Below are 19029 nucleotides of genomic sequence, written 5' to 3' on the forward strand. Positions count from 1 at the left end.
CTCCACTCCTGGGTCCCGACCTCGCACCGGTCCTCTCCTGGGTCCCTACCAGGCTCTGCTCCGTTCCTGGGTCCCGACCTTGCTCAGTTCCGCTCCGCTCCTGGATCCCGACCTCACACCGGTCCTCTCCTGAGTCCCATCCTCGCTCCACTCCTGGGTCCCGTCCTCGCTCCGCTCCTGGGTCCCAACCTCGCACCGGTGTCCTCTCCTGGATCCCGTCCTCGCTCAGCTCCTGGGTCCCGTCCTCGCTCAGCTCCTGGGTCCCGTCCTCGCTCCGCTCCTGGGTCCCGACCTCGCACTGGTGTCCTCTCCTGGATCCCGCCCTCGCTCAGCTCCTGGGTCCCGTCCTCGCTCCGCTCCTGGATCCCATCCTCGCTCCGCTCCTGGGTCCCGACCTCGCACCGGTGTCCTCTCCTGGATCCCGTCCTCGCTCAGCTCCTGGGTCCCGTCCTCGCTCCGCTCCTGGATCCCATCCTCGCTCCGCTCCTGGGTCCCGACCTCGCTCCGCTCCGATTCTGGGTCTTGACCTCGCTCCGCTCCAGGCTATAGAATCTTTAGAAAGGATGGAGAAATTGGGAAAGGAGGAGAAATATTGATAAAAGAAACAATTATAGCGCTAGAAAGAAGGGATTTCAGTAAGGGTGATTAGACCGTGGAAACACTGGGTCGAGGTAAGGAACAACAAAACTCTGGTGGAAATTGTCTACATACCTCCTGATAGTAGTAATGTTGTGGGAGGATGTATAAATATGAAAATCAGGGAAGCATGCAGCAAAAACAATATGATTATAATGGGAGTTTTTAATTTTCACATAATTGGGAGAATCAGAATAGACCAAGTAGTACAGGGAATGAATTTCTTAGATCTCTGAGTTTAACCCAGCCCACCCAGTGGGGACAGTGTGAATGGGGGCTGGGGGGGGGGGGGGCGGTGGGATTAAATGGTGACTGGGTAGAAACAGTTGCGTACCCCCAGCGTTCACGCCATTTTAACCATTGGACCTCTGATAGCATCGAGACCACCTGCTGCAGACATGCCCCTCTAATTAAAATGTAAAAGTCACGGCCCGATGATGTAGCAACGTGGTCTTTGCTTAAAATTGTGGTGGGTGTTGAGGGGGGCGGGGTGGGGGCCACACGGGGTCAAACCCGACAGCAGGACTTGGAGAGAGTAAATGTTTAAATTGACTTTTCGTGCAGATTCCTCGTGGACCAGAAGAAGCTGAAGTGCTTCTGCCTGACCTCTCCTGCCCCGGCCTTGTCTCTCCTTTTCCAGCACCGGCAACCCCCACCCATCCCCCTCACCCCACACTTCCCCCCAGAATTAATTTCATGCCGGACCATTCCCTTGGGTCCCCTGTGTAGTGTATGTAGGTACCTTTAGTAATGACTCCACGAGGCAGGGTATGGTATTTAAACTGTGTAGACCTGTAGTCCTTTATTTGCAGCTCCTGAGTGACGACAACAAGCTGTGAGTTCCCTTTTATACTGGGTTACCGGCCGTGTGGAGGTAATCCCTAGGTCTCCAGCAGCAGCACCCTCTGGTGTACAGGCAAGGTGTGTACAGTGTAAGGGTACACTCAGTGTTGTATAACAGTGTTACAGACATCACACTGTAAACAGGCATGCATACACAACAACACTCCCCCCTGAGCATTTTTCATATCCTTATTGTCATGCCCAGGGGAGGTGATCAGTGGTGGGCTATGGGAGATTGTGGTGAGGGTTGTGTGGTTGCCAGGTGTGACCCCTGTGCTTGAGGCTGGCCTCATACGTTTCTCCTCCCTCACACACAAACCAAGTGGGTGTCACTGTTGTGGGATCCCTCGGGGAGGTAGCCACGGCAGCAGTGGGTGGTGTGTATACACTGTGATGTGGGTAGTTGTGGGGTGGTGGGCAGGGCCACAAGACTGGGTGGGCTCCTTGTCCACCAATTGGGATGAGGGTCAGGTCATCCCAGGGTTTGCCAGGGAAGCTGGAGGGTATTGGCCTCATGCTCCTGGTGTTGGCCCTGGTGGCCAGGGGCTGTAGGGCTGGTCTGGTGCAGGTTGCCATTGGTGGTGGCTGGGCTGCTCATTGACCACTGTCCCTGTAGTGGGTCTGGTCCCACTGCCTGTGTGTGTGTCCTGCAAGGGGCATCACATTCGTTCCAAAGGTCCAGGCTCCATGGTCAGGTAGTCTGTTGGACTTGGGGGATTCTATTGGCATCAGCATGGTCCTATTAGGACCCAATGTCCTTTGGCAGTGTCCTACCGATATACATGACACATTGGCTCTGATTACACATAGTCGAGCCTGTATTATACATTCTAGCATTTGCATCACTTTTGGGTGTCCTGGTTTCAACAGACATGCTTACATTAGGCATTTCACAATCTCTATCATTACTGTTAAGCATAATAAACTTGTTATTAACCTTACTGACACCTGCATTCATACCATTAGTCACATTAGTTAAACCAGCATAACAATTCATTGTTACATTGCATACATTTTCATACTTGCACCCTTTAATCGCATCTTTAGCTTTAAAGTCCGTGTACTCAAATAGTTGGAACTTCTCCTTTAAATTTCTTTGGTTATCGGTCTCCTTTAAGGGAGCCTTCAAATCCGGTTGGCCGCTCGGTGTCGTGTGATGCTCCTCCATGCTCACTGGTGGCATGGCAGTGGCCATTTTGATTACAAGTATTTCTCCTTGTGCTGCTGGTGCTGCAGCCATTTCCTGGCTTTCCTGCAGGAGGGCTGTGGACCCGGTTCATCCAATTCCTGCCCAGCAGCGTGGGACCGTCGCCGGCTACAATCTACAGGGGGAGTTTGTTCAACACGCCACCCTGGGAGACCTGGACGTCTACACTGCCAACGATTTGGATTTTACCTTTGGTATAGGTGAGCAGCTTTGCCTGGACAGGAGACAGTTTTGGTCGAGTGGCAGGATTCATCCATATTTTTTCAAAGGTCATTTGGCTCATCACAGACTGGCTCGCCCCTGTGTCGCTTTCCATGGAGACTGGGACCCCATCGATGTCCATTTCTATCATCCACGGAGAACTTCTGGTGGAGCAGGTAAAGATTCCACACTCTTCTTCCAGGGTGTGAGCAGCTTCATCTTCATCTGTGTCGGAGCCCCGGTGATCAGCCAACTCATCAGAGACACAGTAAGTACAGCCTTTTCTGCACATTCTCTGAAGGTGCCCTTTCTCTTTGCAGCCTTTGCATGCATGTAGAAGCACTGGTGGCCCTGTGGTTTCCTCCACAGTGCCAGCACGGGGCCATCCGGTTTGCCCCATGTGGCGGACTGAGGGTTGCGGGACTCGGGGCAGCATTTCTGCCTTTAGAAGTATCCATGCGGTGCACTGCACTCGCCTGTTTAGAGTCCTGGGTCAGTATTCGGCTGGAGTCGTTGGCCGAAACCATGTAGGCCTGGCTCACTTGAATTGCTTTCTGTAGGGTGACCGTGATTTCAGCCGAGAGCAATTTGTGTAGGTGGCCTTTGTGGCCGATTCCGATGACAAATATGTCCCTTAGTGCTTCATTAAGGTGGTCGCCAAAATCACACGGTGCAGCTAATCTTCTAAGTGTGCAGCATACTTGGCAATTTCTTGGCTCTCGGGTCGCCGGTAAGTGTAGAACCGGTGCCTGGCTGTGAGGATGCTTTCTTTCGGTTTTAGTTGTTCCTGTATGATTGTTACAAGTTGCTCATAGCTCTTGGTGGTTGTCTTCTCCGGGGCTAGTAAGTCCCTGACGAGACCGTAGATGGTGGGCCCACAACTGCTAAGCAGGATGGCCCTGCGTTTGTTCGGTAGTGTGGCCGGTGTGTCCCAGTCCAGGTCGTTGGCTATAAAGAAGTGTTCCAATCTTTCCACAAAAGCGTCCCAATCCTCCCCCTCTGTAAATTGCTGAAAGTTGCTGAGATTCGACATGCTGAGCTTGTGGTTCGTGACCTCGTATTCCTGTCGCCAGTTGTGGTGGATGTAGGCACCTTTAGTAATGACTCCACGAGGCAGGGTATGATACTTAAACTGTGCAGACCTGTAGTCCTTTATTTGCAGCTCCTGAGTGACGACAACAAGCTGTGAGTTCCCTTTTATACTGGGTTTCCTGCCGTGTGCAAGCAACCCTTAGGTCTCCAGCAGCAGCACCATCTGGTGTACAGACAAGGTGTGTACAGTGTAAGGGTACACTCAGTGTTGCATAACAGTGTTACAGACATCACACAGTAAACAGGCATGCATACACAACACCCGGTACCTTGGGGGACCTGATTTCTGCTCCTGCCAGGCGACCTGGATCTCACTGCGCTGCAGTATTCAAATGAGGTGTGGAGTTAAAATGGCCCAGGCCTCAGGCTGAACTCGCCATGGGGACTTCCGCCCCAAATGCCATAACAAATGCACTCCAAGTTAAAATTGATGATAAAAGAGTCAGGATAGATTTATGAAAGGTAGGTCATGTCTGACAAATCTAATTGCATTTTTTGAGGAGGTCACTAACGTGGTGGACAGAGGAGTGATATAGCTGTTGTCTATATGGATTTCCAGAAGGCGTTTGATATGGTTCCGCATAATTCCGTGATTACAGTATTAACAAAAATAAAAGTGCATGGAATTGCAGGTAATCTTGTGACCGAGGCTGATAATTGGTTGAGAAGTGGGAATAAGAGAGTAGGGAAAAAAGTGAAGGTACTCTGATTGCTGGGATGCATCCACACTATTAGTCGTGACATTAAGCTTGTGGTTTCTTTTGTTCCGATCCCAGGGAGTGTGCGGATATTATGACCGGAGGCTCCCGAAGGTGCATCGTAGTCTCCACACTGGCTGAAGCTCACTTCTACGCTGACCACGGCTTCGATGATATCCTGTACGCCTATCCGCTTCCTTTCGACAAGATGGGCGCCTGCGCTGATCTGGCGGAACGTCTGGAGATGTTTCATGTGCTAGTAGACACCGAGGTGGCGCTGACGGAGCTCACCAAGAGACGACTAAGGGATGGGAAGTCATGGCTGGTGTGGCTCAAGGTGGACTGCAACAATGGAAGAGGTAAAATGGCTTGGTATGATACATGCACTGGGAATGAAAGAAAGAAGGAGAGAAAGAATTTAAATTTCCATAGCGCCTTTCACGATCAAAGTGCTTCATAGCCAATTGAATACTTTTGAAGTGTAGTCACTGTTTTAATGCAGAAATGCGGCAGCCAATTTGCACTCAGCAAGATTATTATGAGATAATGACCATATAATCTGATTCTTCAACGATGTGGTTAAGAGATAAATATTCAGATTGATCATTTGCACTAATTATTTGTGTGTCGTTCTGCACAAGAGCGCATTGGACTCCAACCCATTTTTGCGCATGGACGCTCGATTCGGCCGCACATGTGCAGTGCTACGTACAAAGAAGCAGGAAGCGGGGCCAATCCGCGTGAAGTCTACTGCCACTGGAGCTGCTTCTAGGGCTTTTGGATTATCTTCAGCACTTTTGCCTAGAATATCATTGTGATTATCTACACAAACATTTTTGTGGCCTTCTGTGGGAGAGAAAACATCGGTGGGGGAGAGAGGGAGACTGGGGGGTGGCGGGGAGAGAGAGAGACTTGAGGGTGTGAGAGGAAGGCTGGAGGAAGGGAGAGAGAGAAACTGGGGGAAGGGAGCGAGAAAGACTGGGGAGGAAAGAGAGTCTGAGAGACTGGGGAGGGAGAAAGAGAGACTGGGGAGAGAGAGAGAGAGAGAGACTGGGGAGAGAGAGAGAGAGAGAGACTGGGGAGAGAGAGAGAGAGAGAGACTGGGGAGAGAGAGAGAGAGAAACTGGGGGGAGAGAGAGAGAAACTGATGGCACAGAGAGAGAGAGACTGGGGGAAGGGATAGTGAGAGATTGGGGGAGAGAGAGAGACTGGTGAGGGAGAAAGAGAGAGAGACTGGGAGGGAGTGAGAGAAAGATTGGGAGAGAGTGTGAGAAACGGGGGAGAGTGAGAGATTGGGGCAGAGAGAGATAGAGACTGGGGGGCAGAGAGATTGGGGGAGGGAGAGAGGTTACGGAAGAGGGGATCGGAGAGGAGAGAGAGAACTCAGGGAAGACGGATCAAGTTCTTCCAACGCCAACCCCTTCACACCCACACCCAATTTCTCAGAAAGCTCGGTGCATGTATGACAAGGGACATCATTGGAGTAGATGAAATCCGGAAGTCACGACACTGTCACTATTCACTTCATACCCATTAAACCTGTTAACAATCCGTGACCTACACACAATGCCCCATCTATGATGCGGTGGGGGTGGGGGGTAATGTCAGGAACTTGAGCTGGGATGGGGCAGGAACTTGGGCTGGAGGTGTCACGAATTTGGGCTGGAATGGGGCATGAACTTGCACTGGGGGGGTTCAGGAGCTTCGGCTGGGGTGGGATCAGGAACTTGGGCTGGGATGGGGCAGGAACTTGGGCTGGGATGGGGCATGAACTTGGGCTGGGGAGGGGGTGCTCTCTCCTGTCTGGAGTCGGCAGTCAGAATGGCTCGAAAGTGCAGCACTCCCTCAGTATGCACTGTACTGGATATCAGCCTGGCTTATGTGTTCAAGACTCTGAAGTGGGCCTAGAACCCACAACTTTCTGACTCAGAGGTGAGAGTGCTACTATTGAGGCCAGGGATGGATTAAAGGTGCCTCGGACAGTATCCCGGCCATGGGCCCCCTACTCCCATTCACATTCTGCAATAAATGACATTAGTGAGCTAAGTCACAGGGCACTATACTGAGTATGCATCAGGTCAAGATCAGGTCAGTTCTACATATCAGGTTATGTTCTCATTGATACTATGATGACACTCATTTAATATTTTATTATGTTTCCAAACAATCAAACCAATATCTTGACGAATCCCTGTATAAACAGTAAACAACAACGCTTTAATTTTTTAAAATCCTTACATTTTGAAACTAAATCGGCAATGACAACAATTTAGAACAAGACAGCGCAATTTTTTTGGAAGATCATCATTGTCATTTGAATTCCATTTTCTCTACAGAGGCGACTACAAGTATAACAGTACATTGGTCTTTTCCCAGATTTTTGTCGGCTAAACTCGTCAATGATTTTCAAGAAGTCAACTCCTCTCAGTACTTCGCTCTTGATGCTCATGATTGAAAGACCTTTAAGTCGATCTTGTCCCATTCAGTTCCTGACCTCATCCGTGATGTGCTTTAGTTTTGAGAAGGACCGCTCACCACTGCAATTTGATACCATCATCGACAGATATATCCGAAGAGCTATTTCAATGTTAGAAAAGGTTTGAGTGAGTGCGTGTGTATGGAAGAATTGGTACATTCTCAGCTTTGCTGACTTAGTTTGTTTGACACAAATTGAAGTTTGAAGCTCTGTTGAGGATGACACCAAGCTAGAAAACTGGATGAATTCACTTTCAATCATAGGTTCCAGATCTTTGGGACAGGAGCGGACAAGATTTGTTGCGGCTTGCTTGATCTCATGAGTTGAGAGAGCGGCTAGCTTCGACAGGAATCCAAACGTACAGTTGATTTCTATGTATGCTTCAAGGCGGTGTGTCAAGGTACTGGTTAGTTGATCAATGATGACAAAGAACACTTCAGTTTTGAATTTCTCCCTGGGTGACAGCACAGTGTTTTCAGCATCTCCATCGTCATAGCAGCGGTTGAGTTCCCGGACTCGCCTCTGAGCTGAATTGTACTCATTGTGGCCACACAGTTTAATCCCTAGGTCTTCGAAGTCCTCAAACTCTGTCCACTGGGTCTTGACAAAATTGACAAGGGACTCGAGTAAGGACACCATGACATTCAGATTCCAGCTGGTCTCTTGAAGCGAGAGATTGGTCAGGTGAAAGCGCTTCAAAGACTGTGTTCCAAATAACAATGAGAATAGCTGAATCCAGTTGGCCCAGTTTGGCAAGGATCAACTGAGCTTCATTTCGGCATTCAATTTTCTGTTCCATGTCAGTTGCCAGGATTCCAACACTTTGCATACGGGAGTGTAACCTTTGAGCAGGGCAGACACTGCTTCAAACCTTGCTGACCATCGAGTAGCAGAAAGCTGTTTGATGACAGACAGCCCTAAAGGCTTTAGTTTTTCATAAAGCGATACGTCGATGCAGAGAATACAATGACAAAAAATCTGATGATCACTGGGCTGCATTCAGCACTGTTTTTCCCCACGAGGTTGAGTGAGTGCGCTGCGCATGGTATAAATGTTGCATATAGGCATTGCTCTTTGATGATATTTTGAACACCAATGTATTTCCCACTCATATTTGAAGCATTATCATAAGATTATCCATGACAGTTTTGTATGTCGATCCCGTCCTCATTCATAAAGGCCAGTATTTCTGCTATTTCTTGTCCAGTGTGACTGATTATCAGCAAGAACTTTAGGAACCTTTCCTGAGGACCAGTCGGTAGAACATAGCGGATGACAAATATCAACTGATCTGATTGTGTGACATCTGGCTTTGAATCAACAGATATTGAATAGAACTTAACTGATTTCAATTCCTGGATAATTGTCTCAAGTACTTTGCCACCCATCTAATCAGTTCTTCACAAGTGGTGGAAGACAAGTATGAAGTTTGCCCCTTGCCTTTGTTGGCGAATCGCTTGATGTGTTCAGTAAGAAATGCATCGAAGTTTGTGAGAACCTCCAACACACCTAGATAATTACCATAACTTGGAGACCTAATGATTTCACCTCTGCCTCGCAATGAAAGACCTCGTTCACAGAGAAACGTTATCACACAAACAGCCCGCTCTAGCACCTTGCGCCAGTACTGCTGTTCATTTTCAAACCGGAAGACAATATAACCATCCACACAACCAGTGCCTGCTTCTCTAGTGCACATTACTACCATGGCTTCTCTATGCTGGTGGTTATTTTCGTGAGATGAAATCCTCTCATTTCCATACTTCCAATCATTAAATTCATGAGTAAAGTGGCTACTTGTTCGTGCTGTGACTTTGCAAGCAAAGTAGTATACTCTTTTAAGGTGAATAACGGAGCCACGTTTGCTCCACACATTCCCGTGTCAGTGGGTGCACACGTGTGAAGAAGGACTTCGAGCCGTATGGGCAATATTCTTCCTTGGCATGAATCATGCCGGAGTTTTGGAAGTCTTTATCACAGTTTCGGCAGTCCTCACTACCTTTTGCAAACCAATGGCTTTGCATGTTTTCTGAGATATTGACTCCCCACAGCCCAATGTCACTCGTAAGTTGCGCCTCTTTCAGCTCAGTATGCGCCAGTTGGTTTTCATCTTCTTCAACTTTTTGGACTTGGAGCTCCACCTCGGCCCACTCCGGGTCCGGTGCCACTCGTGGTTTTGTTGTTGAAGTTAACTGACAGCGTCGTCTTGGCCTTCATCTTCATGATCTTGAGTTTTTAGTTGTAAAAATGATCTAGTTTAAGCAGTTGAGCTACTTCTCGTCTCTTTTGCTCCTTGCGTAGCTGGTGCTCTTTCCTTTTTTTCACCCCCGATTTGTGTGTAGAATACATCTGTAGAAAAAGGGCATCTAGAGTCTGATTACATCAAGTCGAGAATAACATACACCTGAGCCCTTGCGGCTTCACTCCGCTCTTGCTACGTTACTTATGTCAATACTGTTTACCCTCTCCCTTAATCCAACCCTGTATGGGCCTCACTCTAGGCTTGGGCCGCGGGTGACTGCCCCATCTGCACCCCTTAATCCATCCCTGATTGAAGCACGGTAGGTGTGCTCCTGAGCCACATGGATCAAAAGGTCCCAGGTTCGATTCCTGGTGTGCATTGAGTGAGCTGATCTGAACTGGAGTAACATTTGGGATATTTCCTGTGGTGATGTGAAGACTATTGCTGATGGAATTTTCTATAGTTTGTAAATCCCTGGCTTCTGCTCTACAAAAGAAACCACATTATCCAATGAAGAGAAACATCCCCGGGAAATCTCTGGCTTTTTTATTTTTAGAGAGATAGGATTCCATTGGAATCAGGGTACTAGAAGGATGGGATTCCAATAGAATCAGGATACTAGAAGGATGGGATTCCATGAGAATCAGGGTGATGAGGGATGGGATTCCATGGGAGAGTCAGGGTACGAGTGCAATGTGGTAGTGCATTCAAGCCTTACTCCAGAGACTTGAGTACATAATTCAGGATCATACTTCAGTGCAGTATTGAGGGAGCTGCCGTCTTTCAGATGAGACATTACACTGAGGTCCCATTTGCCCCCTCAGGTGGTTATAAGATTCCATGGCACTATTTGAAGAAGGGGAGTTGTCTTGACCAACATTTGTTAGTGTCAGCTGTGACTCAGTGGTAGCACTCTTGCCTCTGAGTCAGAAGATTGTGGGTTCAAGTCCCACTCCAGAAACTTGAGCACAAAATTTTAGGCTGATACTCCTGTGCAATCCTGAGGGAGTGCTGCACTGTTGGAGGTACTGTCTTTCGGATGAGGGGTTAAAACTGAGGCCCTGTCTGCTCTCTCGGGTAGATGTAAAAGATTCCATGGCATTATTTTGAAGAAGGCCGTGTCTATTTGCAACACCAAATTTCTGATTGGTCCCCTTGGAGGACAAGGCCAGATTTCTGATTGAACCCCGTGGAGGACAAGACACACCTAACAGTTTGTTTGGAATAAGTAATTTGATCCTGCCCGCTGGAGTACTCAAGATCTTTGCAATGTGTAATTTGATCTATTCATTGTGACAGTCATGCTCTGGAGCTCACAGTGCTAACACTACTGCTTTCAGAGAATGGACAGGGCTCACCCTCCCGGGTTAGGAACACTCACAGTGCTGGCTGGCCAGGAGTGCATTGGAATAGTCAAGTCTAGAGGTAACAAAGGTATAGGTGAGGATTTCAGCAGTAGATGAGGCAGGGTTAGAGTTGAGCAATATTCTGGAAAGGAAATAGGCGGTCTTAATAATAGCACCAATATGTGATTGTTAGCTCATCCCGGGGTCAAATATGACACCAAGGTTGTGAACAGTCTGGTTCAGCCTCAGACAGATGCCAGGGAGATGGATGGAGTTGGTGGCGGGGGAAGCTCGTTTGTGGCGGGGACCGAAGGCAATGGTTTCAGTCTTTCCAATATTTAGTTGGAGGAAATTTTTGCTCATTCAGTACTGGATATCGGACAAGCAGACTGACAATTTAGAGACAGTGGAATATTGCTGCACGCAAAATGGCTGCTGTATTTGCCTACCTTGCCTATCTCAGTGCATTGCACTTCAAAAAGTAACTCATTGTATGTGAAGCATTTGGGAAGTTCCTGTCTCACTGTGTAAAATCCAATTTTCTTTCTTTGTTTCTTGATTCTTCTTTTGATCCCTTATTTATTTTTTTATTCAAAATTTGGATGTCGTCGCCGTTGGAGGGTGGGGGAGTCGTGTGGGGTGGGTGTTGATATGAGTTGATGGCAGAAGGATGCGTGAATTTTGCTGATATCAAATTATCAACCTTAATTTAATCTTCATTTAGAAAGACACGGATTAATCAAGGACAGTCATGGATCAGCATGGATTTGTTAAGGGAAGGTTGTGTCTGGATTGAATTTTATGAGGAGGTAACATGAAGAGTTGATGAGGGCAGTGCGTTTGACGTAGTATATGGATTTTAGCAAAGCTTTTGATTAGGTCCCAAATGGCAGACTGGTCATGAAAGAAAAAGCCCCTGGGATCCAGGGCAAAGTGGCAAGTTGGATCCAAAATTGGCTCAGAGGCAGGAAGCAAAGGGTAATGGTTGATGGGGTGTTTTTGTGACTGGAAGGCTGTTTCCAGTGGGCTTCTGCAGAGCTCAGTACTAGGTCCCTTGCTTTTTGAGGTATATATCAATGATTTAGACTTGAATGTAAGGGGTATGATTAAGAAGTTTACAGATGTTACTAAAATCGGCTGTGTGGTTGATAATGAAGAAGAAAGTTGTAGACTGCAGGAAGATATCATGAACTGGTCAGGTGGTCAGTGGCAAATGGAATTCAATCCGGAGATATGTGAGGTAATGCATTTGGGGAGGGCTAACAAGGCAAGGGAAGTCACATTAAATAGTAGGATACTGAGAATTGTAGAGGAACAAAGGGACCTTGGAATGCATGTCCACAGATCCCTGAAGATAGAAGGCCAGGAAGATAAGATGGCATCGAAGATAAGATGGCCCCCGCATCAAAGCATTGACCACACTTGATCAGCTCTGATGGACAGGCCACATCGTCCGCACGCCCAATACGAGACTCCCAAAACAAGAGCTCTACGCGAAGCTCCAACACGGCAAGCGAGCCCCGGGTGGGCAGAGGAAACTCTTCAAGGACACCCTGAAAAAGTGCAACATCCCCACTGACACCTGGGAATCCTTGGCCCAAGACCGCTCAAAGTGGAGGAGAAGCATCTGGGAAGGCGCTAAACACCTCGAGTCTCTTCGCCGGGAGCAAGCGGAGGCCAAGCGCAAACAGCGGAAGGAGCGCACGATAACTCAAGCACCCCACCTACCCGTCCCTTCAACCAACGTTCCTTCAACCACCATCTGCCTCATCTGTGACAGAGACTGTAGGTCCCGCATCGGACTCACTAGTCACCTGAGAGCTCATTTTTAGTGTGGAAGCAAGTCATCCTCAACTCCGAGGGACTGCCTAAGAAGAAGAGATAAGGTGGTTAAGAAGGCATATGGAATACTTGCCTTTATTAGCCGAGGCATAGAATACAAGAGCAGGGAGGTTATGCTTGAACCGTAAAAAACACTAGTTAGGCCACAGCTAGAGTACTGCGTGCAGTTCTGGTCACAACATTCCAGGAAAGATGTACAGAGGAGATTTATGAGGATGTTGCCTGGACTGGAGAATATTAGCTATGAGGAAAGATTGGAAAGGCTGGGTTTGTTTTCTTTGGAACAGAGGAGGCTGAGGAGAGGTCTGATTGATGTGTATAAAACTATGAGAGGCCTAGATAGAATGGATAGGATGTACCTATTTCTCTAAACAGAGGGGTCAACAACCAGGGGGAATAGATTTAAAGTAATTGGTCGAAGGTTTATAGGGGATTTGAGAGGAAATTTCTTCACCCAGTTAGTGGTGGGGGTCTTGAACTCACTGCCTCACCACATTTAAAAAATACTTGGATGTGCACTTGAAGTGCCGAAACCTACAGGGCTACGGACCAAGAGCTGGAAAGTGGGATTAGGCTGGATAGACCAGCACGGACACGATGGGCCGAAATGGCCTCCTTCTGTGCTGTAAATTTCTATGATTTTATAAAAACACCATAAATTACATATGGCGGTGGTGCAATCTCACAGTACAGCCACTTGGTGCCACTGCAGCTTGTGGTGTTGGCGTATTCTCCAGCATTATCGGATAACAGGGCCGTACACCAAACATAAGAATACAGATGCAGCGCCTAAAATACTGAACCCTCGGGACCAAGGCTGTTCCAGATTCCGGGCTTTTCCGGACTTTCGATTTGTTTCTGACGTCACAAATCCGGAAACACTCAGCCCAGGTTCGGGTATTTCCGGATTTCGGAACGTCAGAAGGGGGGGGGATTCCCGCCGAGGAGCTGTTCGGGCCGTCCAGCAGGCCCTGCCAAGGAGGTTGTCGGGCGGGCTAGCCCCGCCGAGGAGGTTGTCGGGCCGGCCGGCCCCGCCGAGGATGTTGTAGGGCTGGCCAGCCTCGCCGAGGAGGTTGTCGGGCGGGCCTCGCCTAGGAGGTCGTCGGGCGGGCCGGCGAGGAGGCCCCAAGGTGAGGGCAGCAGTGGTGAGGCAAGCGGCGGTGAGGCGAGGCCCGAGGTCGGGCAGTGTCGGGGCCCCGAGGTCGGCAGGGTCATCGGGTCCGAATTGTGCAACATTTTACGGATTCCAGACGACCCTGCCATCGATCATCCCGGATTCCGGATCTTTCCGGATTCCGGAACTCCTGATTCTCGACGCTGCACCTGTATAAGAATATGGAGCAGTAAATAGACCATACGGCCCCTCGAGCCTGGTCCGCCATTCGATAAGATCATGGCAAAATACCAAACAAAAATCTGTATTACCGCCTCCTTCTGAAATGGAATTTATCCAGAAAACAGATGCGGATATGAAAGACCATTAGACCCATCCAGACCCAGGTATCCACCATCAAAGCTCCTAGCTGTTTCTGAAATGATTCTGCTGCCTATTCATTCCAGGTGTTGACCAGTATTTCGGGTGACAGCAGTAACATGTATTCATATCACCTCTCTAACCTAGAGGGAAAGAAAATGTCCCAAGGCACTTCACAGAAACGTGAGGTGAAGAGGAGACACTGAGCCAAAGAAGGTGCATTCAGAGCGGTGACTAAGATTTCAGTCAATGAGATGGTTTTAAGGACAGTCTTAAAGGAGGAGAGGGTAGTTGAGCAATATCCTTACAACAAAACGAAAGAAAGACTTGCATTTATATAGCATCTTTCATGACCTCAGAACATCCCAAGTGCCCTACAGCCAACTAAATACTTTTGAGGTGTAGTCACTGTTGTAAGGAAGGAAACGCGGCAGCCAATGTGCACATAGCAAGCTCCCACAAACAACAATGAAATAATGACCATTTGTTTTAGTGATGCTGGTTGAGGGATAAATATTGGCTAGGACAGTGGGAGGAACGTCCCTGCTGTTTTTCAAAATATTGCCGTGGAATCTTTTAAGTCCACCTCAGCGGGTAGACAGGACCTGGGTTTAACATCTCAACCCAAGGACAACACTCCCTCAGTACTATGCTGAAGAGTTAGTCTAGATTTATGTGCTCAAGGCTCTGGTGTGGGGCTTGAACCCACAAACGTCTGACTCTGAGGCAAGAGTGCTACCGCTGAGACAAGGCTGACATCAGTCTTAAATTGTCCCTTAATTAGTTTGTCCCTGTTTCCCCTTGTGCTAATGTCAGGGATTAGTTAGAAGTACTGTTCCTGTCTACTTTGTCAACTGGTTTACTATCTCTGTAAGATCACCTCTTTCCTTTTCAGCCTCCTTTTCAGGGTGAAGAACCTAGGGGACAAATTTTAACCTGGAGCAGGTTTTGGGTGGCAGGGGAAGGAGGCAGGGCGCTGCCAAGGGAGACTGACCTACGACGGGCTATTTAAATAAAATAAATAAATGAGCCTGATAGCGGAAATGCAGAGAGGTTCAGGATTTTACTGCACTTTCTTTCTTCCCGCAGCCGGGGTGCGACCCGAGGACCCGACGGCGCTGATACTGGCGAAATCCATAGCGGAGTGCGAGGGTGTGGAGCTGGCGGGTGTGTACGCGCATTGTGGGAATTCCTACAGCGCGACTGGAGTGAAGGAAATCCAGGCCGTGGCACACAACACCATCGCCGCCACACTGCAATTTGTGGAGAAGTACGAGGGGTTTTGTTTTTTAAAATAATTTAATCTTTCCTTTGTTTTGTGGGTGGCAGATGGAGGAAAGCAGCAAAGAATGTGCTCTGTTATCCAAGGTGTTAGCCATGGCTCAGCGGCAGCACTCTCGCCTCTCGGACAAAAGGTTGTGGGTTCAGGCCTTGAACATAAAAGTGCTGTGAACTGAGACTTGAGCACATAAATCTAGGCTGACATTCCAGTGCAATGCCGAGGGAGTGCTGCACTATTGGAGATGCCGTCTTTCGGATGAGATGTTAGACCAAGTCCCCGTCTGCACTCTCAGGTGGATGTAAAAGATCCCATGGCACTATTTTGAAGAAGAGCAGGGTACCTCCCCGGTGTCCTGGCCAATATTTATCCCTCAATCAACATTAATAGATTATCTGGTCATTATCGCATTGCTGTTTGAGGGAGCTTGCTGTGCGCAAATTGGCTGCTGTGTTTCTTACAATCCAACAGTGACTACACTTCAAAAGTACTTCATTGGCTGTGAAGCACTTTGGAACGACCTGAAATGTCACACACTAAGTCCAAGCTGTTTGCCTCTGTGGGCCACTTAAGAGCCTCAGAGGGAATCCAGAATCTCGTTAATTCCGTTATTCTTGTTATATCACTGAAACTAACCGATCTTGGCATTTTGATGTCGGGTTTTATCCACTAATGACGCTGCAGCACTTTGCAAACCACAAAGCCCAGGAAATTAAAACGCAAGTGTCCCACCAGTTGTAGTTTGAACAGTCCTGCATCAACAGCTTCTGGTTATTGTCTGTCTCTCCCCTGCTCTCGTGTCATCATCATAGGCAGTCCCTTGAAATCGAGGAAGACTTGCTTCCACTCTGAAAGTGAGTTCTCAGGTGACTACAGTCCAATACGGGAATTACAGTCTCTGTCACAGATGGGACAGACAGTCGTTGAAAGAAAGGGTGGGTGGGGAGTCAGGAGTTGGCCATTCGGCCCTTCGAGCCTGCACCATCATTCAATAAGATCATGGCTGATCATTCAACCTCAGTACCCCTTTCCTGCTTTCTCTCCCTACCCCTTGATCCCTTTAGCTGTAAGGGCCATATCTAACTCTCTTTTGAATATATCTAACGAACTGACCTCAACAACTTTCTGCGGTAGAGAATTCCACAGGTTAACAACTCTCTGAGTGAAGAAGTTTCTCCTCATCTCGGTTCTAAATGGCTTACCTCTTATCCTTAGACTGTGACCCCTGGTTCTGGACTTCCCCAGCATCGGGAACATTCTTTCTGCCTCTAACCTGTCTAATCCAAACCTGTCAGAATTTTATATGTTTCTATGAGATCCCCTCTCATTCTTCTAAACTCCAGTGAATACAGACCCAGTCGATCCAGTCTCTCCTCATATGTCAGTTCTGCCATCCCGGGAATCAGTCTGGTGAACCTGCATGCACTCAGCGACGAGACTCGAGGTGCTCAGCGACCTCCCGGATCCTCTTCCTCGACTTAGGGCGGTCTTTGGCCAAGGATTCCCAGGTGTCAATGGGGATGTTGCACTTTATCAAGGAGGCTTTGAGGGTATCCTTGAAACGTTTCATCTGCCCACCTGGGGATCGCCTGCCATGTCGGAGTTCCGAGTAGAGTGCTTGCTTTGGGAATCTTGTGTCGGCATGCGGACAATGTGGTCCATCCAACAGAGCTGGTTGAGTGTGGTCAGTGCTTCGATGCTGGGGATGTTGGCCTGATCGAGAACACTGAAGTTGGTGCGTCTATCCTCCCAGGGGATTTGCAGGATCTTGCTCTCGTGTAAGCATTGGGTCAGTTACATGGACACTGGCGGGCTTCCAGCACCTCGCTTAAGATACTGTTCTTTCATGTCGTCATTATGATCATCATCATCATCATAGGCAGTCCCTCGGAATCGAGAAAGACTTGCTTCCACTCCTGAAGTGAGTTCTTTGGTGGCTGAACAGTCCAAACGAGAGCCATAGACTCTGTCACAGGTGGGACAGACAGTCGTTGAGGGAAAGGGTGGGTGGGACTGGTTTGCCGCACGCTCTTTCCGCTGCCTGCGCTTGATTTCTGCATGCTCTCGGCATTGAGACTCGAAGTGCTCAGCGCCCTCCCAGATGCACTTCCTCCACTTAGGGCGGTCTTTGGCTAGGGACTCCCAGGTGTCAGTGGGGATGTTGCACTTTATCAGGGAGGCTTTGAGGGTGTCCTTGTAACGTTTCTGCTGCCCACATGTGCAAGCCTAGGTGATGAGTGCCAGTGGACTATTCGACTGCATGGTGAATCATAATCGAGTTCTGATCCTGCCCTCACCCGATGTTCACAAGCACAGAGTGAGTCAAGAATTTCAGGGATGAGGGTGGAGGGGTAGAATTGAGGGGGGAAAAGAGTTAAAGGTTTTTTTTGTAGGAGCTTTTTAAATGCAAACCAGTAATATCTTCCATCACTGACCCCTTACCGAAGGACAGAGCTCCAACTTTGCACCACGGTGAGACTTTTTTTTAAGGATTCAGGTAATATCTCAACCTTTGAACTCAACCTCATCAAACAACAGGGAGGTGGGGGTGTTGGGGAGGGTATTGAAGGCTGATGAACGTAAAAGAGGCCCGTAACAGCACTGCTGGATAATGGCTGCTTCCAAAACGTGAATTGTTAAGTGTTTAACAATCTCTCGTGACACTTCGCCTTCACCCCTTCTCTCACCCCTGCCCCCAGGGACCTCATGCAATCTTTTTATAACTGCATGCAGATACTACAACCTTTAATTACTTTCTGCCTCTGATGTCTAACAAGGATCGGGTTACAGGCTTTTAGCAAGAGGGATGTCATTGACCCAGTACTGTTATTATCTCCCTTTGTCTGACTATTCCTTAATTCCATGTCGGTATCAGAGAGGTGGGGAGCGGAGGGGAATCAGTAAACAACACCTTTTTAAGGACACCCCCAAAGCCTTCTTGATAAAGTGCAACATCCCCACCGGCACCTAGGAATTCATGACCCAAGACCGCCCTAAGTGGAGGAAGAGCACCTCGAGTTTCATTGCCGAGAGCATGCAGAAATCAAGCGCAGACAGCGGAAGGAGCGTGCAGCAAACCAGACTCCCCACCCACCCCTTCCCTCAACAACTGTCCGTCCCACCTGTGACAGAGGCTGTAATTCCCATATTGGACTGTACAGTCACCTGAGAACTCACTTTTAGAGTGGAAGCAAGTCTTCCTCGATTTCGAGGGATTGTCTATGATGATATGATATAAGGAGACAGACCAGGAAAATCCCAGGGTTCTACCTTATGGTTCACTCTGAGTTACAAGACCACAATGGCCCAGAATTTGCAGTGGGTAATAACAGCGAACTGACCATAACTTCAGGATGTAGCGCGTGCGCATCTAAACGTGAAAATCCTGAAGTTGCGGCCAGTAATTCACTGCTCCGACATTGACTGCACTGTGGACTCCGCCCCCTCCCGCCAAGCCGGCAACCAGTGTAATCTGTCAAGTCAGGGAAACTGACGAAAACTTTGACTATTCCGCGGTAATATCGCTGTTAAATACCTCATTAAACATTAGGCCTTGTTGGTGTAACTGGGGTTTTAACAGCGTATTGACTGCTAAACCAACATTATATCCCTGAAAAACTAATTTTAATTTTGTGGTGTCAAATTTCTCCATTATGACAAAAATTAATTATGTTTTTTAAATATCTGTTCATA

General features: G+C 48.3%; 1 protein-coding gene across 2 annotated transcripts in view; it reads left to right on the forward strand.

Annotated features, from left to right (window-relative positions):
- LOC139276724 (D-serine dehydratase) overlaps window positions 1–19029 on the forward strand; it is a 153550-nt gene that overhangs the window by 36982 nt on the left and 97539 nt on the right. For both annotated transcript variants that reach the window (XM_070894718.1, XM_070894713.1), the window contains exons 3-4: window positions 4756–5036; window positions 15147–15327. In XM_070894718.1, coding sequence (XP_070750819.1) covers window positions 4756–5036; window positions 15147–15327 — 462 coding nt within the window. The remainder of the gene's footprint in view (window positions 1–4755; window positions 5037–15146; window positions 15328–19029) is intronic.

The sequence above is a fragment of the Pristiophorus japonicus genome, chromosome 1 (assembly GCF_044704955.1).
Source record: "Pristiophorus japonicus isolate sPriJap1 chromosome 1, sPriJap1.hap1, whole genome shotgun sequence".
NCBI classification, from domain to species: domain Eukaryota; kingdom Metazoa; phylum Chordata; class Chondrichthyes; family Pristiophoridae; genus Pristiophorus; species Pristiophorus japonicus.